Raw genomic sequence first — 26,433 nt, 5'->3', positions numbered from 1 at the left:
TCCTTGATCTTTACACTTCTGCACCTAGGTATAAGCAGGACAGAACAATACCATTCAAGTGCACTGTACACCAATATATCCAACCCCCTGTGACCACGCTTTAACAAACACACAACCCTCCTCACCTGTGGCACATGCAGGCTCCGCCTTGTAAAGAGATGGAGTACTGTAACTTCAATCACCATGCACTCCTGTAGCTGCTCTAGGAAACTGGGCAGCAGGTGAAGGGGCCGTTTAGCGTAAGGTCCTCGTACCAAAAAAGAATAATGAGGGGAAAAAGGTAGGCTTTAATGTGCAGCCATTACCGAAAAAACCCCGTGATAAACAAAAAGAACAAGGAAGGACTAAGAACAGGGAGCCCTCCGTTGCGCTATACTCTCAGCGCGTTTCCAAAACAAGGCAGCCGCGGAGTGACCCAAAACGTCACTACCGCACACAAAGAGGCGAAGCGCCTTCAAACAGAGACGCACTCGCGCTTGCAGCGAACCTCAGCACTTCAGCGTATTAGACACGCTGGAGAGAACGGGAGCCCCCGAACCCTCACTAAACGTACACACAAGGCGCTGGGACAAAAAAAGACAAGGGTAGACAACAAAAGGAAGGGTTACCTGGATACCTCTAACACTCTATTGACAGACAACACGTAACACGAAAAACGGGTCAAAAGCAAGGCAGGCAAGGAAACAAAAAAGAAAAGCCTCTACACGAGCCCGTGAGAGGGGATGGGTCAACTACAGAGGATTAGGGCAGCAGAGAGGAGGCTCTGCTCAGCACGTTTCAGCAACCAACAACCAGGAAGGGAATCCAAACACTGGCAATATCGAGCACTGAGCCAAAGGTAGGACTAGTTTTTGTACACCTATCCCCGGTCATGTGATGTAAAAGCATGGTCACAAAGAAAGGACTAGCCCGAATCCTAACAGTACCCCCCCCCAACAATCCTCCCCACCGGTCTAGGCTTGGAGGGATGTGATCAATGGAATAGCCGAACCAACCGTGGAGCATGAACCCCCCCCCGCCGGCTCCCACGTCCTATCCTCTTTCGTATACCCCTTCCAATCTACCAAGTAGAAAAGACGGCCCCGGACCCACTTGGAATCAAGTATAGCCTGGACCTCAAATTCCTCTTGGCCATCTACCAGGACCGAAGGAGGGGGTGGCAACACCTGGTCTGTCGGTACATAGGGCTTGAGCAGAGAGGTGTGAAAAACAGGGTGTACACTATACTCCTGAGGTAGCTTGAGCTTCATCGCTACAGGATTGATTACCTGGAGAATGGGATATGGGCCCACAAACCTAGGCTGCAATTTAAGAGATCCCGGTAACCTCAAGTTACGGGAAGACAGCCATACCTGATCCCCCAATTTGTAGGCTGGAGCAGGGATTCGGTGTTTGTCTGCCTGCTCCTTCATGGCCTCCTTTGCTTCTAACAGGCTCTTTCTGGCCAAAGTCCAGATGTCTCCCAAATGCCTACACACGTCGTCGATGGCTGGCACGCGTCCCGTGGGCTGTATAGCCATCGCCCTCGGATGGTATCCCAAGGAACAAAAAAAAGGTGTCATGCCCAAGGCGGAATGCACACTGTTGTTATAGGCGAACTCCGCGATGGGTAGTGCAGTTACCCAATCACAGGACAAGGACGCAATCAGACACCGCAAGTATTGCTCCATCGTCTGATTAGTGCGCTCAGTCTGACCATCCGACTGAGGATGGTACGCCGAGGACAGACTGATCTTGGTCTTCAACACCCCACACAACTCAGTCCAAAAGTGTGAAACGAATTGTGCCCCTCTGTCAGATATGATCACCTCCGGCAACCCATGTAAACGCACAATTGAAGACATGAACACCACCGCCATCTCCTTTGCGGTAGGAAGTTTGGGAATGGTATGAAGTGGGCCATCTTGGTGAATAAATCTACCACCACCAACACGGCGGTGAAGCCTGCGACGGAAGGTAGATCGGTTACAAAATCCATGCTCAAAGAATGCCACGGGCCAGGTGGAACCGGCAAAGGCTGTAACAGTCCTGAGGGTTTACAATGCGAAGGTTTACTAGTCGCACACACCGGACATGCACCTACATACCCCTGAACATCTTTTGACATGGACTCCCACCAAAACCACCTCATACACAAGTCCTTGGTCTTTCTCACTCCCGGATGTGCTGCCAGAGCGGAGGAATGACACCACTCCAACACCTCTTCCCTCAACCCAGGGGGAATAAACAACCTGTCCTCCTTATACAACAGTCCATCTTGTAACACCACCTGGGGTAGGGTTAACCAAGGGGCCAGATCCAAGTGACTTAATCGGTCTTTCACGAGAGCAGGAAAATCATTCCCTGTCACTGCCCCTATTATTCTCTCACTAGCGATCATAGCCCTACTCGTACATGAAGTACCTTCATCTCTGGCATCCACGTGTATTCGGGAAAGCGCATCAGATTTCACCTGTTGAGCTGCAGGTCTATATGTTATAATGAAGTCGTATTCATTAAAGAATAGAACCCATCTCATCTGACGTGGTGTTAATGCCCTGGCTGAACGAAAGAATTCAAGATTCTTATGGTCAGTGTAGATGGTAATTACGTGACGAGCACCCCACAAGTAATGCCGCCATTCCTCAAACGCCAGTTTCACCGCCAGAAGTTCTCTCTCTGCCACCGTATAATTGCGTTCGGCGGGCAGTAAAGTTTTGGAAAAGAACGCAATCGGATGCATATGACCTGTGGCATCATCTCTTTGTGACAATACACCGCCTACAGCACACAAGGAAGCATCTGTTTCTACGTAATACGGCAGGACAGGATCTGGATGCACCAACACCGGGGCAGACACAAACTGTTTAAGCAACATACGAAAGGCGTCTTGAGTCTCACTGGTCCACTCAAAAGGGACACCCTTTCTCAAGAGGCGAGTCATTGGGGCCACTATATCAGAGAAATGCAGGATAAATCGCCGATAAAAATTAGCGAATCCAAGAAGCACCTGTATCTGTTTCACATTCGTAGGCACTGGCCAGGTCTCAATAGCCTGAATCTTTTTGGGATCCATACGAATGCCTGCAGCAGAGATGACAAACCCCAAGAACTCCACTCCAGAAGCTCCAAACTGACATTTCTCCAACTTAGCGTACAACTGATGTTCCTGTAACGTCTGCAATACTTGCAACACATGCTCAGTATGATCAAGCCCTTTCTCTGAATAAATAAGGATGTCATCCAAATACACTATAACGGTTTGGTCCAGATATCTACCAAGAACTTCATTTATGAAGAATTGAAACGCCGCGGGCGCGTTGCACAACCCAAAGGGCATTACAGTGTATTCGAATAATCCATACTTAGTTTTAAAAGCCGTCTTCCACTCATCCCCTGGCCGAACCCTTATGAGATGGTATGCGCCCTGCAAGTCCAGCTTCGTGAAGATTGTAGCCTTGCGGAGCTGGTCCAGTAACACGGAGATGAGCGGAAGAGGGTATCTGTTCTTTACTGTGGCAGAGTTCAATGTGCGATAATCCACACACGCCCTCAAAGACCCTTCCTTCTTAGGTATAAAAAAGATTGCCGATGACACAGGCGAGGAAGAAGGACGTATGTAACCCATCGACAACATCTCATCTATATATGTCTTCAGATGAACCTCCTCAGGTTCAGAGAGAGCATAAACCCTGCTGCATGGTAAAGGGGCCCCTGGTATTAGGTCGATCTTACAATCATAGGACCTGTGTGGAGGGAGACCTTGGGCACATCCTTTATCAAACACATCCTTATAGGCGGAATACTGTGGAGGAATCCTACCCGTTTCCGTCACCGCACAGGACAAGGGATCAATCTGCTCTGCCGCCACAACATAACAATTCTTTAAACAGTGAACCGAGTCCAATGTAACCAGTCTCTGCACCCAGTCGATCCTGGGGTTATGTGTTTGTAACCACGGGACTCCCAGTACCACGCCGAATGAAGGTGCGTCAATCAAATCAAAGACCACGGATTCTACATGCCCGTTATCACACAATAACCCTAGAGGTTCCGTCTTTCGGGTGATACACCCCGACGTCAACTCAGTCCCATCGATGGCTCTCACAGGCTCTGGTTGTTCCTTTAAATGACACGGAACCATCAGCTTGTCTGCCATCGAGATGTCCATGAAGTTTCCAGTGGCCCCGGAATCAAGCAATACCGACACCGGGACTCGGTTCTGTGCTGATAACAACAAGTGAGCAGTAATCACAAAATGTCTGGGAGCCTGATCTATCGCCCCTACCACTTCATACTGTGCCTTTCTTTCCCAATCAGCTTTTTGCTCCACTTGTATGCATGCCACCTTTTTCCCAAACCCCACACCAGAGGGCTTCACTGGACAGTCACGTGCGAAGTGTCCCCCCTGCCCGCAGTACAGACACAAATTCTTCTCTCTCCTTCTTTTCTTTTCTTCTGGAGTCAAAGGACCCCGTACTCCACCAATCTCCATTGGCTCAGGAACGGTCTTACTCTCCCCTACCGGCTTCACCTCAGGTTTCATGTAACCACCCCGTGAATACTGCAGCCGACTACGTTCTCCTCGCCTTTCCGTCACCCTGTGATTCAATTTCACCACCAAATCGATGAAAGCCGCACAATCCTCAGGCGGATCCACCACCTGTGACACAATATCCTTCAACTCCTCGCATAACCCCTGATAGAATAGTGATGTTCTCTTATCAGTAGGCCAATGCGTCTCAGACACCAATCGGTTGAAGTTGGCTATATAAGACAACAGGTCCTGCCTGCCTTGCCGTAATTTCAACAATTCTGCGTCACTAGCCTGCATGAACGCGTGTTTGGCGAATAGGCTACGCATCAAATCTTTGAACGCCAGATAATTATACAACACACGGTCATTGTTTTCTACTAGCGGAATAGCCCATTGGGCCGCGTTGCCAGCCATGTACGACAATATGAACGCAACTTTTGCGGAATCATCAGGAAAGGCATTTGTTCTACACATAAGGTGAAGCTGGCACTGGTTCATAAAAGTACCAAATTTCTCGCTCTCTCCTGAGAATCTCTCTGGGGGGGCTAAGGGTACTGCTACAGGGGTTGAAACTGTCACTGCTATGGGTGAGCTGCTGCTTGCAGTACTTGCTCCTGCCCCTGCTGAGTACTGGAAAGTGGCCGGCTGGATCACAGGACTAGGTCCCCTATGCTGTGACTGTTCTCTAGCCCTTACCGCCACTAACTCCTGTTTCAGACCCACATTCTCCAGTTGTAACTCTTGCACTTGTGCCTGTAGGGTGTGTACTGCCCCCATAATATCCTGCATTGAGGGCCCTCCCGTACCCCCACCCTCGTCATCCATGCTCGTCCGGGCAGTGCTATATTAACGTGGGCTCGATATTCTGTCAGATTCCACGACGCCCAAGCACTGCAGGAACGTAGCATGCACCAGTCCCCTTCCCCAGCCCACAGGACACCCACAGGAATAACTCTATGGGTGCACCGGTAGACCTGAAAAGAGGGTGGTAAGTTGAAAAGACACCAAGTCTTCCACCCTTGTTGGTACTGGGACCCGGCTTCCTTGATCTTTACACTTCTGCACCTAGGTATAAGCAGGACAGAACAATACCATTCAAGTGCACTGTACACCAATATATCCAACCCCCTGTGACCACGCTTTAACAAACACACAACCCTCCTCACCTGTGGCACATGCAGGCTCCGCCTTGTAAAGAGATGGAGTACTGTAACTTCAAACACCATGCACTCCTGTAGCTGCTCTAGGAAACTGGGCAGCAGGTGAAGGGGCCGTTTAGCGTAAGGTCCTCGTACCAAAAAAGAATAATGAGGGGAAAAAGGTAGGCTTTAATGTGCAGCCATTACTGAAAAAACCCCGTGATAAACAAAAAGAACAAGGAAGGACTAAGAACAGGGAGCCCTCCGTTGCGCTATACTCTCAGCGCGTTTCCAAAACAAGGCAGCCGCGGAGTGACCCAAAACGTCACTACCGCACACAAAGAGGCGAAGCGCCTTCAAACAGAGACGCACTCGCGCTTGCAGCGAACCTCAGCACTTCAGCGTATTAGACACGCTGGAGAGAACGGGAGCCCCCGAACCCTCACTAAACGTACACACAAGGCGCTGGGACAAAAAAAGACAAGGGTAGACAACAAAAGGAAGGGTTACCTGGATACCTCTAACACTCTATTGACAGACAACACGTAACACCAAAAACGGGTCAAAAGCAAGGCAGGCAAGGAAACAAAAAAGAAAAGCCTCTACACGAGCCCGTGAGAGGGGATGGGTCAACTACAGAGGATTAGGGCAGCAGAGAGGAGGCTCTGCTCAGCACGTTTCAGCAACCAACAACCAGGAAGGGAATCCAAACACTGGCAATATCGAGCACTGAGCCAAAGGTAGGACTAGTTTTTGTACACCTATCCCCGGTCATGTGATGTAAAAGCATGGTCACAAAGAAAGGACTAGCCCGAATCCTAACAGCAGGACTCTTGCAAGGATCACGCAAAACCAACCATCCAAATATACTTAATTTTTTTAAACTACTGAACTGATTTACACCATATCACAAAAAGCACGTTTTTTCAAATCATAACCTAGCTTTCTACCAAATTTGGTGTAATTTCATTCAGCCATTTTGGTTGTAGTGCGGTTCAAAAATCCCTATTCAAACTCCTTTGCAAAAATGTTTTTAGCACTTCCTTTTGTTTTCAGTCCTCAATATTTGAATCACCCCAAAACTTTCAAAGGGGTAGCTGAGGTAGATGAACTTTTTTTGGGGAAAGTTTTTTGAAGATCTAACCCTGGGCGTAGTTTGAGTAGTAGCGCTAGGCGTAGCTATGCAAAGTGCAAATCGCACTACGCACGCTACGCGTAGCTACATGAACTGCGTAGTGCAGTAGGGAAAAGCTGTTCGCACTAATTGCACAGTTCCGGATGCTTGTCCGCACTGTGCAATCATTGCAAATGGCATCTTGCATAGTGCAAGCGGTCGTTTTCTGCCGCTCAAGTAGATTTGTACTCGAGCAGCAGCATTCTTAACGCGGACTGGTAGTTTCTCATCGTGAGCGGTTGCGAGCATATGCGACCTATCGCAATGAGAAACCTGACCCGCGTTGAGAATCTCGCTGGGAGGTTTATTTTCCACGCTGGCGATCGGCAACTTGATGTTGCTGATCGCGAACAAGGAAAAAGCCTCGCCAGGATGTTGATTTTGCTCACTCGCGGTCACCTACTTGACGTTGAGGACCGAGAGCAATCAAAAAATGCCTGACACGCGTTTTTGCACTGTGCTACGTGTAATTTGCATAGTGCGTAGTACCGAAAACTGTGCACGCTCTGCGAGCGTAGCGTAGTTCTACGCCCAGGGTTAGAAGATACGTCAATGTGTGCTATAGGGTTTACAAATCAAATAAATGCTGTACTTATGGTAACTGGTACCTAACTACAACTAGTGACAACTGAAACATTTTGGCCCCTGTCATTTATTGTTTTACAATTTAAGCTGTGTATGTTCTTCTCTGGTTCTTGACATACACTTGCCACTAGCTTTTAAGGGAAGAATGCAGTTATATGCTTTCTGGAAGAATACATTGCATTCTAGAAGAATACAGACTATACTGGCTAAGGAATTAATCCTATTTCCAACCATCATGAACTTTTCCTTAACATTTGCAAGTTTTCCATGTCGTTTTCTCTTTGACATATAGATATCCTTAATGTGTGCAAACCATTCTTCTTTTGTTGCTTCATGTTGGAGAATCTAGAGAATTAGACTGGTATGACTAGATAGATTTCCTTATGTTTAGATTTGAAAGGTGCTGCCATTGCTGCCATCATCAAGTGCTTCGCATTCACAGAATTGAGCAAAGAGTGGATCAATCTCTGCTTCTGCATTCCCTAGGAGAAGGAAAGTATGACTAGAATCTGGAATGCCTTCCGACCCTGCTCAATTAACTTGTGTCCTTATCCACTGACTATAGTTCCAACACCAAGAAACATCACACTATCCAGATAGCACTCCATTTAACTTGAACCACCTTGGTAATACATTCGGGGTTCTGCAGCATATCCTGAATCCTTCTCACCAAATCCAAACCTCCCAGTGCTACTGTCTCACACCTTTCCATCAGCCTCACCAGCAAATATGCAAATCTCTTCTCCAAATCATGGGGCTTCTTACTGTAAGTCTTTCACTTTTCACTAACCGTACTAGTCATCAGGTGAACACCTCATGGTCAGGGAATATAAACAGAATTACATATTTTATAAGTTATGATGAATTTGATATATATGTTTGGAAACTAGGATTAGTTTTAATTAATAAAATAGATATGTAGAGATATGACTATTATTCTGAGGAACTCTCCTGAATCTTGAAAAAAAACAGTTGTTTTGAAATGGCCCTGCACATGGGCTGCTGGGGAGTTTAATGATTATATTTTAATGTTTATGAGAGTATATTTATGTATTATGAATTTTGAATGAAGCAAAACTGTTGCATGTATTACAATTATATTTTACACTTTTGATGGTTTGTACCTAAATAAAGGATTTTGAGAAAAGGAGCAGACTAATTAGGAAGGTCAGGCTGAGCCAGTTCTTATTTGTTCATCCATAATTGATGAAACCATAGGGATGGACAGATGGTAGAAGAAAGGAAAAAAGTGTTAACATTTTTTCCAGCTGCGTGTTGAGCACTTGTCAACCTGTAAGGGTAAGGGCTCAGAAGATCAGGTTTTTAGTCCATTGTAAAGCAATTTATCCAAGCTATAATAATGTGTCCTAAAGGTTTGGTTTGTTTTTACTGACTTTTCATTAGTAATCTATTGCCTTTAGAAAGCAGGGTACTGTTCATTTTCATGTTCATACGGCCCTTCACTTCATATGATGCGCCTCTTGTCATCCCTGCAGGCCTAGAAAAGTACAAAGGCAAATTTATGCACACCCGAGAATACAAACACCCAGATGGGTTCCAGGGGAAGAGGGTCCTTGTGGTTGGGATTGGCAACAGTGGAGTGGATATCGCTACAGAGCTCAGTCGCGTGGCTTCACAGGTACAAGACGTTCTTGAATTGCACTTTCCTTGCATGTCTGTCCTAAATCTGTGCCTGCTTTTTTTAGAGCAGCTAACATCATTGGACCTGCCCACACACAGTCCACCTCTGACATGGGCAGGTCTTACATGTTGCAAGATCCAGGGGTGCAGATGTCAGTCTAGGTGCAGTTGCAGGCCGCAGCGTGCATCCTATGGGCGCAAATGTATACCCCGAGTTAGGGTGAACAACCAGCCTGCAAACGTGCGTTTTCATGAGTGTCTTGCATGAATGTGTGCATGAGTAATAGCCTTTACTGATAGTCTATAGAGTTACTCCTTAGTTCTCCTGTATGTTGCTTAGGGATATTCTGGCCCTGATGAAGGCTACATGCCCTGTCAGGGCAACTTAACATAGCTGTACAATGAAGACCTGGAGATAGGACGTAGAGACCCTTATTACCCTCAAAACGCCCCCCTTTGTTGTATTAAATCAGTACTTGGATTTTTAATTTTGACAGGATGACCATTAATAAATGAACTTGTATATGATATATCCTAGATAATTTAACCTGATCTTTTTCTCTCATAACTACAATGTCAAAGTACTCCCAGAACACTGGTTGAGCCCACCCTAATGTGAAGTCATTTATAGGGTGAGGGTCCGATGAAGAAGAATGCCATGACATTTCGTGGTTGAGGACCTTCTTTTACAAACCCTAAGGCTTTCCTTTGAACAAGCAGGGCTCCATAGTGAAGAAGTATCCACAGGACATGTTTGTATAGGACCTTACCTTGGTTTATTTAAAAAATTCATTTGACTGGGGGACGGTAATGCGCCGCCATACTTTCTCCTTGTCCTCCTTGTTAATATTGAGACACGTTGAACTGCCATGGCTGATTGTGTTATAGAGTTTACTGTTGAACCTGACAGTGTTATCTGACCAAAATATCACATCCAGCTAAAGGACTAAAGTAAATTGAATTACTCTGCCTTCATTGATCATGCACTGTAACACATAGCAAACAAATATGTATTTGCTCTCTGTAGACACTGCTTTACCATCTTGAAGATGTTCCAAGTACTAGTCAGCTGTCGCAATATCTGTTTCTTCGTAGCTGCAATCACCTTAAAGTTTCCTGTTCACAACCACCACATTATATCATGAGGCAGACTGCAAGATTGATGTCTAGTTTCTTTTATCTGTTAGGCTGGTTTGTGTGTGACCTCATTTCCAACAATGTGAATTGACTTTAATTTGCAGATATATGAATCTGAAACTCGTGGGACGGGACTCAAGTGACTACTCGATGCTTGTGTCAGGACTTGTATCTCTACAGCAAACTCAGAAATGTCAAATGCTAAAGCCTATTCACTGCTTTTCAACTCACAAAGTTCTCTAATTTCTATAACAGCTGCCAATTCTGAATCCTTGTTGATCCAATTCTGTGCCTGCATTTTTGGAGAGCAGCTAACATCATGGAGCTGGCCCACATGCAGGCCACCTTTGACAAACAAGGGCAGGCACTGCATGTTAATGTATTTGAAGTCAATGCACATGCTGCGAGTACCTATAAGTTGTTGTGCATTGTATGCATTACGGTTGCATGTGCACTACCCAAGACTTACATGTCCTGCAGGGGTGAAATTAGCAATACTTGCTGCAGGAGACCACGAACTTGTGCGCAGTTGCCCTTGCGGGACCCTCGTCTTCCTTGGCTCGTCCCCCCCGCTGCCGCCCACAAGTCCATCAGCGGCCCCCGAGCGGGGGGACCACAGCCCCCAGCAGCCTGTGTGGATTCTTCACGCGCCCACCCATTTCCGCGCCCGGAGGCGCTTAAATCGCCGGCGCTTTCTCTGGGGAGCGGGTGACATTAGCAATACTTGCCGCAGGAGACCACGAACTTGTGCCCAGTTGCCCTTGCGGGACCCTCATCTTCCTTGGCTCGTCCCCCCCGCTGCCCCCAGAAGTCCATCAGCGGCCGCTAATCGGGGGACCACAGCCCCCAGCAGCCTGTGCGGGTTCTTCACCTGCCCACCCACTTCCGCGCCCGGAGGCGCTTAAATCGCCGGCGCTTTCTCTGGGGAATTGGTGACATTAGCAATACTTGCCGCAGGAGACCACGAACTTGTGCCCAGTTGCCCTTGCGGGACCCTCATCTTCCTTGGCTCGTCCCCCCCGCTGCCCCCAGAAGTCCATCAGCGGCCGCTAATCGGGGGACCACAGCCCCCAGCAGCCTGTGCGGGTTCTTCACCTGCCCACCCACTTCCGCGCCCGGAGGCGCTTAAATCACCGGCTCTTCCTCAGCGCCGCGGGACGCACGCGGGCGGCACCGGGCTAAGCCCGGGACAAGGGTGGGACAGTTTTTGACTGTTCGTCACCGTACGAGGCCGGGCTGGGCCACGTTATCAACATTGGTTAAACCGTAAGCGTTTACATATTGTACCCATATACTTTGGACTACCTACTACTGCTAACAGTCTTGAGAAAATGACCACCAAAAATGACACTTGGAGAAAGGGGGGATCAGGGGGTGGTATTGTGGGTACGCTAAATAATTTCCTGATTCGAGCAGCCTCTTTCCTCGAAAAGGAAATTGCTATAACTGAGAAACGCCTGTCATCCGAAGTATTATTCTTGAGGTGCTCATCCCTGGGGGCTTTAGCTAACTCCAGCACACCCCAAAATGTAAGGACACAAGCCGGGCTAACTAACCTGTTAAACGACGATGAAGGATCTACCCCAGTTACGAGGGATTCATCTTCTCTGCAGGGGGATAGCAGTAATGAAGATACACCTGAGCTCTGCGAAACTAAGGATTCCTGCGAAATTAGTAATGGTACATCCCCCCGTAGGACTAGATCTAAAGCTAAATATATTTCTAATACCAGGAATAAACCGAAAGTAATAAAAAAAATCTCTATAAATACACCGAAGATACCAACAGCAAAGAGAGGGGGAAGGAAGAATAAAACAATGAAAAGTATTACACTACAGACAATAACTACCCCTGAATTTACCTCGCCGATGGTCACTGATAAATCTATAGCCATCGACCTCACTAAGGCAAATGGTGTAAATAATGTATTAGAAAATTCAGATAGCATAGAGGGACTTCTAATAAAAATGAAACAAATGGTGAAGTCGCTTATGCTACCACTTCTTGAAAGGGTCAAAGGCATTGGGGAGAAACTAATAAAAATGGAGGAAACAGTCCACTTAAATAACGAGATGCTGGTGAAATTTGTAGATTCAACTACACTTTCTGTAAACAGTATAGTAATAGCCAACCCCATGGGCAATATAGAGGTCCTGAGGTCTGAATATAGTAATGATACGCATCTACAACTACCCATTGGACCAGCTAACAAAACTGATCCTGGTCTTATAGTTTCATTAGATAAGAATCCAGGCACACCAGGGAAAGTTAGATCAGACGCGGGTAAAGATACTCAGAATGGGGAGTTGAGAACAGGCAATAAAGACAGGTAAGTTAGCGTGATTGGATCGGACAAGGGACCTGGCAAGGAATAACTCGATAAAACTAGACAAATTGATAATAATGAACGTATTGATATGCCACCCGAATCGTTTCCATGTACTGTGGTCTTAGTAGGGGTACCAGAACTGGAAGAGGGCAAGCCTGAAAGATATATAGAACTGAAGAACAAAGTAAGCCATTGGCTTAACAGGTACAGGCCAATCCCACCATCCCTTCACAGAGAAATTCTCCATGTTCGTAGACTAAGCTGGGTGGGCCAGAAATATAAAGACAAAAAGGGTGATTGTGTTTTGGTGAATTTTAGAGATAGGCGGGTGGTATCTTATATCTGTGGGTGGAGGGCGGAAAGCTTGCAGAGCAGAATACTCACAGTAGGCCTGAGGTACTTCTACCCACCACCGTTGGAAGAGCAACGTAATAACTACCCAGAAAGCTCCCAGGGAAGGACATATATGGATTCCTATAAAAATCACTACAGGATACCAATTCAAAATCGCTTTGATATATTTCACGAACTAGAGGGACTGGATGGAGTGGATTGACGGTGCAATAAAACTCAAATCATGACAACCCCTTACCCCTCGCTACGAAGTATGGTCTCAACTGCCCCAAAAAATGTGGATATAGATTTTTCCATAAATAATAGAACAGTTATTTGTAAAATTAATTTAGAATCCCCAGAAACTACTACGAATTTGATTAGGACTGGGGCGGATAATTCTGAAGGGCATCCTAGAGTAGATCATGAACCACATACTCGGAGTGGCCTAGTTTAAGAGTTGGATATTTCAATTATACTACCAGAAAGTGATGTCCCTAGTAAAAATAAGCTAAATAATGGTAGATGGGTGATTATGTTCTGGAATATTGCTGGCATAAAATCTAAACTGACAGACGGAACATGGTTGAAATTGGTAAATGATCATGACATAGTCAATCTTCAGGAGACATCGTCAAAGGAGGCTTATCATCTTCCCGGCTATAAAACCTTTTTTGTACCTGCGATAGCATCAGTAGCAGGAAGAGCGAAGGGAGGTTTGAGCACCTATATCTCAAATAGTCTGAAGCACGAGAGTATAGATGTTCCAATTAACAATACATATTATCAAATGTTGTAAATTTGTATTAATAAGCATAAATCCCTACTGATTGTAAATTTCTACAATAATATTGCTGCTGAGGTACGGGAGGGGGTCATGAAGCAGTTTACCATAGATCTGAAACACATGATCCACTGGAAAAATAAGGATGTTTTTGCAGTGTGGGGTGGGGATTTTAATTGCTTGTTATGTAAGCAGGGTGAACTTGGAATATGTGGTACAAACCTCGAAAAGGAAATACCTTTATCTCATTTGACCATAGTAACTGTGGGAATTTGTTAAATGAAACAGTTTTCTCATGTGATCTGTCGTTTGCAAGCAAGGCATGCCAACCAGAGGTGAATTTTTGCCCAACATTTTGTGGAAGAGGCTCAATGTCTATTATAGATTTCATACTAATATCAGCCAGACATGGCAATGAAGTGGCCAACTTTAGAACTTTAGAAATAGCACTGATCATTATCCCCAAACCATAGAAGTGGTAAATTCTGACTTCAGGTATGATAAGGGTAACTTAGAGAGGGATCTGGTAGATAATATAGTTCTCCAGAGGCACAATGGTTATGCTTTGAAATGGATAAAAATAATCCCGAATGACTTAATAATTAAGCAGTGTAAAACAAGTTTTGACATATGTCTTGACATAGATTCCCAGAATACCGTAGTGATTGAACATTTCCAAAACATAAATTGCAAGATCAAAAAGAGTTTATGGGTTGACTGTAAAACTCAGAAAAAACAGGAGATTAGGTGGTTCGACAATGCACCTCCTTTTGAGGAGCAAGGTAAGGCAAGTATAGAGATCGCCATTACAGGACCAGAATGGGTAAAGCATTATGAAAGTTTATATAGTAATGTAGAAAGGGATGATGAAACTGGATTATTAGGAACCCAGGATGAGATGATTGTAAGTAGTAACATGTTTGATCAAAAAGTAACATTACATTAGGTAATTGCTGGAATAGATGTTAGCTTGGGGGGAAAAGCCCCAGGCCTGACGGAGTTCCTGTTGATATGTACAAGCACTACCTGCCTCTATGGGCCCCAATCCTCACCAAACTTTTTAACGCAATATGTACTGAAGGAATATTATCCTCCTGGTACGAATCAACTATAATTCCAATTTATAAAAAAGGGGATAGATTAAGTTGTGCATGTTATCGCCCGATATCCCTGCTTGACTCTACAATGAAAATTTTTGGGAGGGTCATTCTGAACAGACTACAGGTCTAGGCTGAGGATCAGGCTATATTGAGTGATCTACAATATGGGTTTAGGCAACATCTAGGGACCATAGAACAGGGACTTAATTTACATATAATTTTAGACAAGTATACAAAAGCAAGGGAAAACCCCCTGTACTTATCTTTTGTCGATTTGTCATCTGCCTTCGACTGCGTTTCGCATAATAAGCTGTGGCAGATTCTAGAAAATTTGAAGGTGGATACAAATATAATTAACTTCCTGAGAGAATTATATAGGGGTGCACAGGCCACAGTAAGATATGGTAGGGAGGGGGAACGCACAACACTCTTCAAAATTGAAAGAGGCGTACGACAAGGGTGCGTATTAACCCCCTTTCTATTTCTAATTTACAATAACAATTTGGAAAAGGTCTTACTTGGAGAATGTCGGAATATGCCCCTTATAGGTAAAAGATCAATACCCGGCCTGTTATATGCGGATGACGCAGTTCTGATGGCCCGAACCCACTAGCCATGCAGCAGTTGATTAATTCTTTCACTACCTTCATGGCTAGTTTAGATTTGATGGTAAATTCCTCAAAAACCTTTTGCATGAACTGTGGCCCTGGGGGTTTAAAGAACAAGAAACGTAAGTTTATAAATCTTAAACCCCTGGAATTTATGTCAGTCTTTCCTTACCTGGGCCTATTGTTTACACAGAATGGTGAATGCAACACAACAATTAAAACTTGCAAACTCTTGTTCGCCAAATCAAATATGGCTGTTGAAAATTTTGCGAGGAAGATTAGAAAAAAAATGATTGTGGAACTTTTAAAAATATATAGAGCAATGAGTGTAGCTATAGCAACGTATGGCGCTGGAATTTGGGGCTATGCCAAAGTCAAGTCTTTACAACTAGCAGAAAATTCCTTTATGCGTTACCTCCTTGCAGCCCCTGATAGCATTGCTACACTTAATTGCCATATGGAGGTAGGACAACCCCATATCGAGGATATAATTAAAAGTCAACCAGTCCTTCTATGGCATCGGGTGTGGACAACGGAGGAGTGCGTTTTTAACCGTGCAATTTTGAAAGATACTTTGCTGATTGAAAAAAGTAGAAAAATAAGATGGTTGGCCTACATTGAATTCTTTCTTAGGGAGATTAGACATAGGGATTACTTTGATGATCCTAATGTAATGTCGTCCATTACCAGAAAAGAACTAAAACGACAACGACAAGAAATGAAGAAAAGTACAGTAATACTGCATCAATTAACTGTTATCTCATGTGAAATCCAACCATACTTAAAACTGGATATGAAAGCTTTTGATAGGTTTTTATTAATCCGTTTTAGAAATAACATTTTACATAGATTAATTAGTCATCCAAAAATGAATGATTGGACTAAAGGATTAAACAAATATCCATGTGATGAATTGTCGACACAGTCGGATATGCATATCTTATTATTTTGTAAATTTTATACTGCCCAAAGAAAAAAAATGGATTGTGCCCCTTTTGAGAACAATGGGATTTAACCAGTGTAACCTAGCTTTTCTGGCCATACAAAAACTAGATAATGTTTTAACCATTGCATGTGTATCAACTTTAAAAAAATATGTTTTTAGATCTCGTAAATCAATTTCCAATAATGTATGACATCAATTTGAAGTGTATATAAGTATGATGTTCTTCTTATGAAATATATTTAGCTGTAATTTTAAACTGTGCTTTTATGGATATTTATGCTCAATATCCGAATAAAGAAAGAAACTGATTAATTGATTATGACTTTATTCCCTTTCCCACTGTGCCACAGGTTCATGGGAAAGCTAATGTCTCTTATTCACAGGTACTAGGGAAGAAGACCCAGAAGATGACACTCAATCCACTAGCAAATGCCAAGGAGAGAACCCCCTCATCCTGCAGGCTACACTTATGGCAGTACACAAAATTGCAGAGGATGAGGAAATCTTTGGCACAGAAGTTCAGAACAGGATGCTCTAGTCGAGTCACTGACAGTTATCAGTCTCCCTCATCAGGCTATCTTCCAGATTGCAAGTCCCCAGGCACATAAACCAAAGCCAGGACCCACTTACTCCCACCACCCAAACTTCAGATATCTCACATGAATCGCCAGATGCTTGCAACTCCAATAATTTCTTCCAGCTTTGGGGACAGTGGGGCATATTACCAAGCAATAGCGATAATTATCGCTATTGCTTGGTTAGAGACAAAAATTTACCGCTGAGCTGCGGCGAATTTTATCGCAGATAAACCTTGGTATTACCGAGGTTTATCGCAAATGCGATAAAAATCGACCGCAATGCATGAATATCGCTGAAAAGTCAGCGATATTCATGCATTACCGAGCTAATACTCTTAGACATGTTATCCACCTCCCATTGGATAACATGGCTAAGAACTGCTCAGGGCAGGTGTTAGCTTTTGGAGATATTCGCGCTTAGCGCGAATATCTCCAAAAGTTGGTAATAGGAGATAGCGATGTTAGCGACTGTTCCCAGTCGCTAACATATTGGCACGCCCACTTTGCATGTCATTAGTGATAAATATCACTAACATGCAAAGTGGGACCCAAGATGGTCGCTATCTCCTACTCGCTGTCGCTAACTGGTGTTAGCGGCAGCTAGGTAATAGGGAGATAACTTTATCTCCGCCTTCCCGGCTTTTAAAGCCAAAAAAGCGGAGATAAACCCCCTTGATAATATGCCCCAGTGTTCCCCCCCCAGGTGAGTAATTGACTGCTCCCATCATGCATTTTCCATGATTCACTGCCGCAGAAGCCAGCCATCCACTGATGATCGAACCAGCAGATCTTTTGTGGTGGGTTGGTTTGAGAAAAGACAGCTCTTTGAACTTCTAAATGTAGCAAGATACCATGCATCATCAACAGGGAGAGGAAGATGATCTCCATTACCACCCACATGGGGCTCCTGTGCAACTACCTCTGCAACCAAAACCATCTTAAGAATAGCCTCAACCTGCTTCTGTATAACCATAGCCGGGTGCAGCTAAGCACATTGCAGTTGTACCAGAAACATCTCCAGCTGGTGAAGGAGAAAAACATCAGGAGACATAATGAGGAAATGCAGCTCATTTAGGCCCTGGCCAGTAGGCAAGAGCTATTCCAGCAAGAGCGAGTAAAGCCCCAGGGCACATGGTGGACAGCAACCTTCCAGAGGTCCCACAACCAAACCTGCTCCCATACTCCCAGTGTAGTACCAGTTCCCAATCCAATCCCACAACCTGTGAAGCATAGTAGGGATTTGTTTATTCCTATCTCTACCCATGGGCATAGATGCTTGCATGGCCCCTTCTCTAGTGCAGATCATGCTGGTGTACTTATAGCACCAGCATGATGATAAGAGGGCCTTCCCTGCTGGTGTGGCCCCATGCAAATGAAGGAAGCCCTTTGACTGTGAGCCCACTTTTTTTTAACAAGTACAAGTAAGTAAGTAAGTAACAAGTAAGTAAAAACTTTATTGTTCAGTTAATTAAAACCATAACAAATTTTCTTTACACTTGTGTCATAATGTTAATATTTTTTTAAATTAGTTAAAGAATACATGTTCAAAATTTACGTCAAGATAAAATTCAAATACTCATTAAAGGCAGAAAAAATGAGGTTTCAGAAAATCACACTACAGTATTAGAGGTAATAGTCAGTCATCAAGCGTTTTTCAAAGGCAAGCAAAAACTTTACAATCTTACAGTTGATTTGTGTATCCGTAGAGTCCAAGCAGCCTATAATGGCTGACCTGCAGGTGCGTAATCCTTTAGTCAAAAAGTGATTCTTTAAAAGAAGAGTTCGCTCTTGATTCAGCTTTGTACAATGACAAATAATATGGATTATATCCTCTTTTGTATAATCACAGAGCCGACAGGCGATGAATCCCGTGTATTTCCAGGCTGGTGCATCGGCCAGCGTTGGATATTTTCCGAATCTTAGAGCCATCAACCTTTTTTTAGTAAAAACTGAGTATGTAGAGTCCAAGTAGAGCGCCGGAGTAAGAAGTTTTTAGCTGTTAATTGCAACCCAAGAATGTGAACGATGGGAAAAGATCTCCTTGTCAATAAGTAGAGAATGTAGTTTGGCGGCTTTGTTTATTACCTGTTTAAATGAGTTAACTGGCAGGTTTTTATCCCATAGCTGGGCGGTGCGTGTTAATTCCAGTGCTTAAGTCAGGAATTTGTTTGCCTCTGATTTGGTTCCCGTTTCGACTTCTTGCCACAAAAATTTGTTTAAGTTGTTGTCAGTGGCATTCATTTTAATGCGGTACCGGGTTTTAATGCACGCGTATAGTCTCCCCACTGGCTCATTCATGAGACCAAATTCTAGGTGCATTTGAGCTGGTGAAGCAGTGCGGGGAAGTTGAAAAACTTTCTTGTAAATTTTGGTAATCAAGGTATTTAACAAAGCGCGGTCCTTGCCATGCATTGCTGCACTTGCGTATGTTAAGGTGGGAAGGGCTTTAGCTGCAATTACCGTTAGTAGTGGTTTAAACGAAGGGCCTTCTAGTTTTTTGTACAAAGAGCTAAATGCAAATATCAAGGCTCCGGTTCGTTGCATAAGGTAATGTTTTTGCGCTTTTAGAGTCATCTTTTCGTCAACAAAATGTCCCAAATATTTATAATTTGAGACCCTTTCAAGCCTTTTGCCATCTATGCAAATATTGTAGTCTGTTGAGCGCCGATTAGAAATAAACATTGTTTTGGTTTTAGACAAGTTCAAAGTCAGTTTGTTTGCAGACAAAAAAAGCGAAAGTTCTGATAGTAGTCAGGTCATACCGACTCTTGTTAGGCTCATAAGTACAATGTCGCCCGCGTATGCAAGATGTGAGAGTTGCAGGTTACCTAATCTTGGGGGATGAGCATTGCAGGTGTTTAGTTTGCCGGAAAGGTCCGAAATAAATATGTTGAACAAGTGAGGCGCCAAAACGCATCCTTGTTTTAATCCGGTTCCTATGGACACTTTCCTTGACAATCGCGAATCGTCGCCTAGCTTTACTTGTGTCCATGTGCCGGTGTAAAATAGCAACAGGCCCCTTAGTAAGCTCTCTGGTATGTCCCATGATCTTAATTTAGCCCATAGTAGGTCCCTGTCCACACTATCGAATGCGGCTTGCAGATCAATAAAACATAAGTTCAGCTCCTGCTTGTTACGCTGGCATTTATCAGCTATCAAGCTTATTGATAGAATATTTGAAATAGTTCCGATGCCCGCTCGGAACCCTGTTTGATTGAGTGGAATCAAATCTCTGTCGCCTGACCAAGTAACCAGGTCTGTTAATAAAAGAGATGCGAAGTATTTTGCTTTCACGTCCTGCAGTGTTATTAGTCGATAGTTAAGTGGGTTGGTTCTGTCACCTCCTTTGTATATGGGAGTTATTATGGAGCCGTGCCAACTTTTAGGAACTTGACTGAGTGTTTGAACATCAGCAAAGAGATTCTCTAAAAGGGGGCTCCAGTATTCAGGTGCGTGTTTATATACCGCTTGCGGTATACCGTTTGGCCCCGGGGCCCCGTTACTCTTCCCCTTACTAATTACTTTTGTAATCTCTTCCGTAGAGTAGATTCTGGATGATATATTCGAAATAGGTGCATTGCTTAGATTGATTGGCGACTGTTGTGTACTATTTTTCACCTCACTTATCTTTTTATTTTGATGTTGCGCGTAGGGTTGATTCGCTGGAATGTTTAATAGGTTTCCTTTACATTTTTGCTGAAGGAAGATAACCCATTGAGTTTCCTGCACGTTTGATGTAAGAATATTCAGCGGTCTGGTTAGTTGATTTATAATTCTCCAGAATGTAATTGCGTTCAAGGTTTTAGCGCTATGGAGCAACTTAGTCCAGAATTTTTCCTTGGTATCTTTTTTGTGCTCCCAAACGTTCTTTTTATAGCGCTTCCGTAGAGCCAAGAAGACGTCCATTTGACTAGAGTCTTTATTATACGTTTGCAGCTTTTTGTGTGTTCCTTCCTCAAGTCTCTCAAATCTTTTGGCAATGTATTGTTTGTGTTTGTTCCTTTGTCCTTCGTAACTGGAGATTTCATTTTCGTTTTTAGGCTCTCTAAAAAGAGAGACCATGCTTCTATGGCAGTGTTTCCCAAACTGTGGTCTGCGGACCCCCAGGGGTCCCTGACACATTCCCAGGGGGTCCACAGGCAGCAGTCTTAAAAGCACTGCAAAGTATCTTGTTTAATTAGCTCGGTTCAAAGAACAATAAAAGTGTCAAGATAACAACAGTGATTAATATCCCTGCTGGAGAGACAAGAGAGTTTTGTCCAGTGGCAGCTTTTACTGAACTAATGTAGCACAGAGGGTTAATATGCCTACTGCAAAGAACTTGTATCATGCATTTCCAAAAACAGTATTTTATATGGAAACTGTCATCAAACAGCTGCTTGCAAACTGAAAGTACAAGTTAGTGATTTATGTTTTTTTTTTGTCTTTCATTATCCTGATGCTTCTAACGAGGTTTATTTGGGTTGAAATACATTTTTATTGTTAAAGCCAATGCTAACCACTGTGTTATGTTCTGAATCCTGACTTTGTGCTTCTCCAGACCAGCACTCTTTAAAAATGCCTACCAGTATGAATTACATGTGAATTCTACACCTTGTAGTCCCCTTTGCCTTACGTAACATTTTCTATACACTGATTGACACATATGATTCACTGTCTCTATATGTGTGTGATGTAAAGTGCTCTGACATCCTACAATGGTATGAGAGATGCTATAAAAAATGAAATACATATGACAGAGGGGCTATGGAGCGATGAGAGGCACTGTTGGAGGGTGATAGTGGGGGAATCATTGAAGAACCCCCAGACAGATTGTCGTATTCTTGTGCATAGTCAGGTCTTCATTTATTATTCTTTAAAGGCTAATACAATTCAATATACAATGATAAATGTGTTGTAGAATGCACCATTACTTCCTACATTTCTTAAGGGGAGAGCCTCCCAAAGCCCCCTTTGTAGGGGTCAGGCTCAATCACTGCACTTGGTATGCACCGTATGGGCACTGGTCCGAAATAATTTGCCAGGGCTGCTTTGGGTTTCCAGTCTGGCCCGGGCAGGAGCAGGGGCCTTGTACTGCGAAATAAAGCCAACCATTGAAAAGTCTCGGAGATGCAGCACCAACGTTCCCATTAACTTTTTTTGTTTTCTTGCAAATTCTTTCAATATAAAATAAAACAGAAGTGGCGGATAGTGTCACTAGCCTCCTTGGCTTAACAGCACACTTTTCCCAGCGCTGGCGCTACACTTAACAGAGGAAGAAGGTTTATGTACAGGAAGGTCCCCCTTCCTGCACATAAACAATCTTGAAATGTAATTTTGTCACTTCTATGTGTGCTGCTTAATGCAGCACACATGGAAGTTACAAAATTTCATTTTTTAAAGGTTGTTGATGTGCAGGAAGGGTCACCTTCCTGAACATAAACAATCCAAGGTGTTTTGCAAAAACAAAGAGAAATGAAGCACTTTCCCTTGTTTCGCCAAGTTCAGACCAGGTTTTCCCTGGTCTTAATTTTGGCGCTGCTTCCCATTTATGCTGCCCTTGTAAATAGGGGGCAGCGTCAAAATCAATGGGTGTTGCAGGGGAAACGCCCATCGCAACACCCACTGCCCACCCTTTTCACGCTAGGCATTGGGTGAAAGGGGGTCTTATTTACAAGGCACCATTAAGCCACTTTAAGTGGCTTAACGTTGCCTTGTAAATAAGGCAAAGCCCCTATCGCCACGGGAACATCTCAAAAAGTGATGTTCCCATGGTGATAGAGGCTTGTAAATATGCCCCTAAATCATTAGTAATTTGAGTATTTGTTTTGTGTGCACACGTGTGTTAATTTTTTCTGAATTACTGTTTTAATGTTTGAAATTTAAATCCTACTAATTGCTTGGGGGTCCCTGGCTTCCAGTGGTGGCTCAATGGGGGTCCTCAGGAGTCAAATGTTTGGGAACCACTGTTCTATGGCATTCGTGGAAGTGTCACTTAAGTTGTTCATCGTGTCCACTATTGTCGAGAACCATTCAAATTTATTTGGATTACACCAGTTAATTCGTTTTTGGTTAGATGAACTTAGATTGCCTTCCACAGTTTGTGAAGATTGAAATCTTTCTACACACAGATTGAATTTAATGTGTTGCATTGCGTGGTCGCTCATGGGCGAGTATTCAATATAAAAGTTGTTTAATAAAGGAAATAGCGAAAGACTTGCAATTGTATAGTCCAGAGTTGATTGGGAGTGCGGGCTGTAAAAGGTTTTTTTGGGAGGTCGATCCTCGTTGGTCCTGCCATTAAGAACTCGCATGCCTAGATATTCTAACTCTGTCACCAATTTTATTCCTATTAGGTCGATTTTACTCCTGACGCCACCTTGAGTCTGTTCTGGGACGCTCCAGTGCATGTTGTCCGCCGTTAGGATGTCGTCCTCCTCCAGGGAGTATATCAGGTTGGAGTTAAAATCTCCGGTTATTATAATGTTCCACGCTGGCTCAGTACTACGAAAGTCTGTTATTACCTCACATAATAGAGTATTTTTTGTATTTTTCACTCGAGTTTTTGGTTGCGTGTAGTAATTGATCAGAATGGTTGTCATCTTGTTATTTGCATTTAATCCTGATAATTTAACTATTTGGATGCTAGGGTCTGGAGATTCAAGTTACTCTGACGTAATTTGTAGAGCAGATGTTATATAAACTGAGAGGCCTTCAATCGCTCTACCGTAGGATTTACATTTCTCTGCGGCTACATGATGGTGTGTAAAGCCTGCCAGTGCGATTTCTTCTTGCCGCCAGGTCTTTTGTAAAGCAATTATATCGCAATCCACCCATTCATCTAGGGCTATTCCGTCCTCTAATAGTTTTTTCGCTCCAGCGATATTCCATGATACAATGTGTATTCCTTTTTTGTCAGTTTGCTTCGTAGTGTCTTTGTTCCGTCAATTTTTCCGCTTTGCGTTTAACAAACTAGAAAGCCATTTCCAATCCTCTGTGGGAGATCTAAGTTCACCCCCTCTTTCTTCGACCTTCTCTTCCTGGGGGAAGACTTTGAATTGAATAAACGGGCTTTTGGAGAGTCGCTTTGGCCGAGTTGGCACTTCATACTGTGAATGCAAGCACAGACACAAAGAGACCATCAGGAACTGCACTGGCTGTGCGCCAAAGTGGTGGCACACAGTCTGTGCTCCCTCTGAGTGTGCCCTTACCACAGTTGGAAAGGGTGTCTTGTGGAACCCCCATGGCATACCCCTGCAGATGGGTGCAGTCACTCACTGCACCTGCATGCAGGATGATCTCTGCCACCTTTTAGAAAACAGGCCGGGTGCCACCTGCACTGTAAAAGATGGCATAGCTGCTTCAAACAACTTGTTTCCCCAGTTTGTCTTTTACTAATGCACTTAAACACTACCCTTTTGGCAGGCACAGTTCACATCTGCCTTGAGGGCAGCACATTGTTGGACTTGGCCCTTTTTGGCGGGTGATCCCTGAACTTTTTGCCTTCCTCCTGTATTTTTCCTGACCTGCTGTTGGCTGTTTTATGACTCGGGGCACTTTAGCACTGCTGATCAGTGCTAAAGTGCATATGCTCTCCCTATTGTAGCTTGATGTATGGATTAGTGACTCCATGATTGGCAACAGAAGCGCAGTAAGAAACCAACGCATCACCTTCCCACATGGAGAAGAACCGACGCATCCCCTAAGCAGCAGTAGGGACCCGCCCATCACCGTTCTTGCGTGTTAGGAACCAACGCATCACCTTCCCTGTAACACTTTCGTTGTATAGCGTTACGCATCTAAAGGTACATTGAACCTAAAGTGTCGCATTTTACATCTAAGGAGAACTACGATAATTCTACCATTTTTTAAAGTACAGTATTGTGGATTTTTGTCGTTTATGGTCTTGTGTTAAGTCTATATAAAAATACTTATTTTTATACTACAACTTGTGTGGTGTCCATCTGGAGTGCTGTCACTGGGTTACTGTATGTGTTCACAAATGCTTTACACACTGCCTCTGAGATAAGCATGTCTGCTCGTGCCAAGCTACCAAGGGAGTGAGCAGGGGATATTTAAGGAGTGTACCCCCTTACTCTGACTAGATGCAAGGTTCCCTATTTGGTCAAAGGTACCTACCTCTGCCAACCAGAGACCCCTAAATCTAACCCACATGATCTGTTTTCATGTGGTACACCTAGTTAATGGTGAGCCAAAGAAAAAAGAGTGACAGAGAAATGTATGCTTAAAACGGCCCCGGGCAGGTACATGCAGAATATAACTGCATCACTTTTTTAGGAAGCAAAGGTTTCGCTAATGTTTTAAGGGGCAATCTCCTTAAAATGACAATGAGAATGAAACTAATCTTAAAATTATATCCCCGTTCACATCACCTTCCAATATGGTCCGACCACAGATAATAACCTGTGAACAGGCTGTACTGTAGGATCAAAAAAGGCTGGAGACACAGAAGCCACAAATTATGGTAATCTCCCTTTCTCTAAAAGAAGAGCCCTGAACAACCTGCCTAGCAAACACCGCATTAGCCCAGGCAGGGAATGTACATCTTGGAAAGAGTAGGGTATCAAGACAATATTTGTCTTGAGGAAAGTAGTCCAGAAACCAAAGGGATCAAACCAATGACCAAACTCCAAAACTGTCCTTGCACAATGTCCAGAATCACATCAAGGTCCCCCTTGAAAATAAATACAAATGAAGCAAAGTCACAGCACCAAACCTGGCTGGAAATTTGGGGTTCTAGCCATCTTTTCTTTGGTCTGAAGGAAGAGTCACTGCCATCATTTCCTCCTGTATGGACATGCCCAAACACCTCCTGAAACGGATCACCCATAGTGACAGAGACAAGGTTGGTAGAATAGATGAGTATAACGCAACCGGTAGGGAAGAATGTGGAATGGTATTCAACTCAGTGGGAGAAAATACTGTTCAGCTACCTGTGTGGGCAATATGTGCATCATGCAGTGCAGTAAAATCCTATCTGTGGCCTTCAGAATGGCATTATGACCATCCACAAACTTTCTAAATAACTCCAAGACTGAGTCTTGGGGAGATGTTCTGTTGTGCTGGGGTAGAGGAGACCCGTGAGGGATTAGGGCTGTCTGGTGCAAAATGTACCCTTGATTACTGGTGTGATCATGGGGGAGAAGGGCACTGCTCTTCGGAGGGCAATTGGCAGTAGAGATGCGCTCAAGTTATACTGTTGTCTATGGTGTAGGGGTTACCTAATTGGAGAGGTGTGGTGCAACGGCCAGGGCAGATGACTTTGGAGCACAGGGTTCATGGTTCGATCCCCGGCTCCGGTGGCAGCTCAGCTCAGCACCATGAAACTCTGGGCAGTAGCTCACTTTATTTCCATGATGGCCCCCAGTACCTTGAGACCTGTAAGGGTGAATAGTTTGCGCTTTACAAATACAGATTAACATTTTTTTTAACCTAATTCGTGGGCACCAATTGTTCTTACTGACTAGAGAATGATTATCTTCAGCATTGTACTGGCTCTTGGTATGTCCAGATTCACCACTTCTGACTCGTGTGTACCCGCCTCCCGTAGACATCTTGATGTC

At 44.0% G+C, this 26,433-nt stretch overlaps 1 protein-coding gene across 2 annotated transcripts in view; it reads left to right on the top strand.

Moving 5' to 3' along the window:
* LOC147747792 (dimethylaniline monooxygenase [N-oxide-forming] 2-like) overlaps positions 1 to 26,433 on the top strand; it is a 270,079-nt gene that overhangs the window by 175,287 nt on the left and 68,359 nt on the right. For both annotated transcript variants that reach the window (XM_086955855.1, XM_086955864.1), the window contains exon 5: positions 8,911 to 9,053. In XM_086955855.1, coding sequence (XP_086811981.1) covers positions 8,911 to 9,053 — 143 coding nt within the window. The remainder of the gene's footprint in view (positions 1 to 8,910; positions 9,054 to 26,433) is intronic.

This window comes from Lissotriton vulgaris, chromosome 1_1 (assembly GCF_964263255.1).
Source record: "Lissotriton vulgaris chromosome 1_1, aLisVul1.2, whole genome shotgun sequence".
NCBI classification, from domain to species: domain Eukaryota; kingdom Metazoa; phylum Chordata; class Amphibia; order Caudata; family Salamandridae; genus Lissotriton; species Lissotriton vulgaris.
The sequence above is the reverse complement of the archived record's forward strand: the minus strand, read 5'-3'. Positions and strand labels throughout refer to the sequence as shown.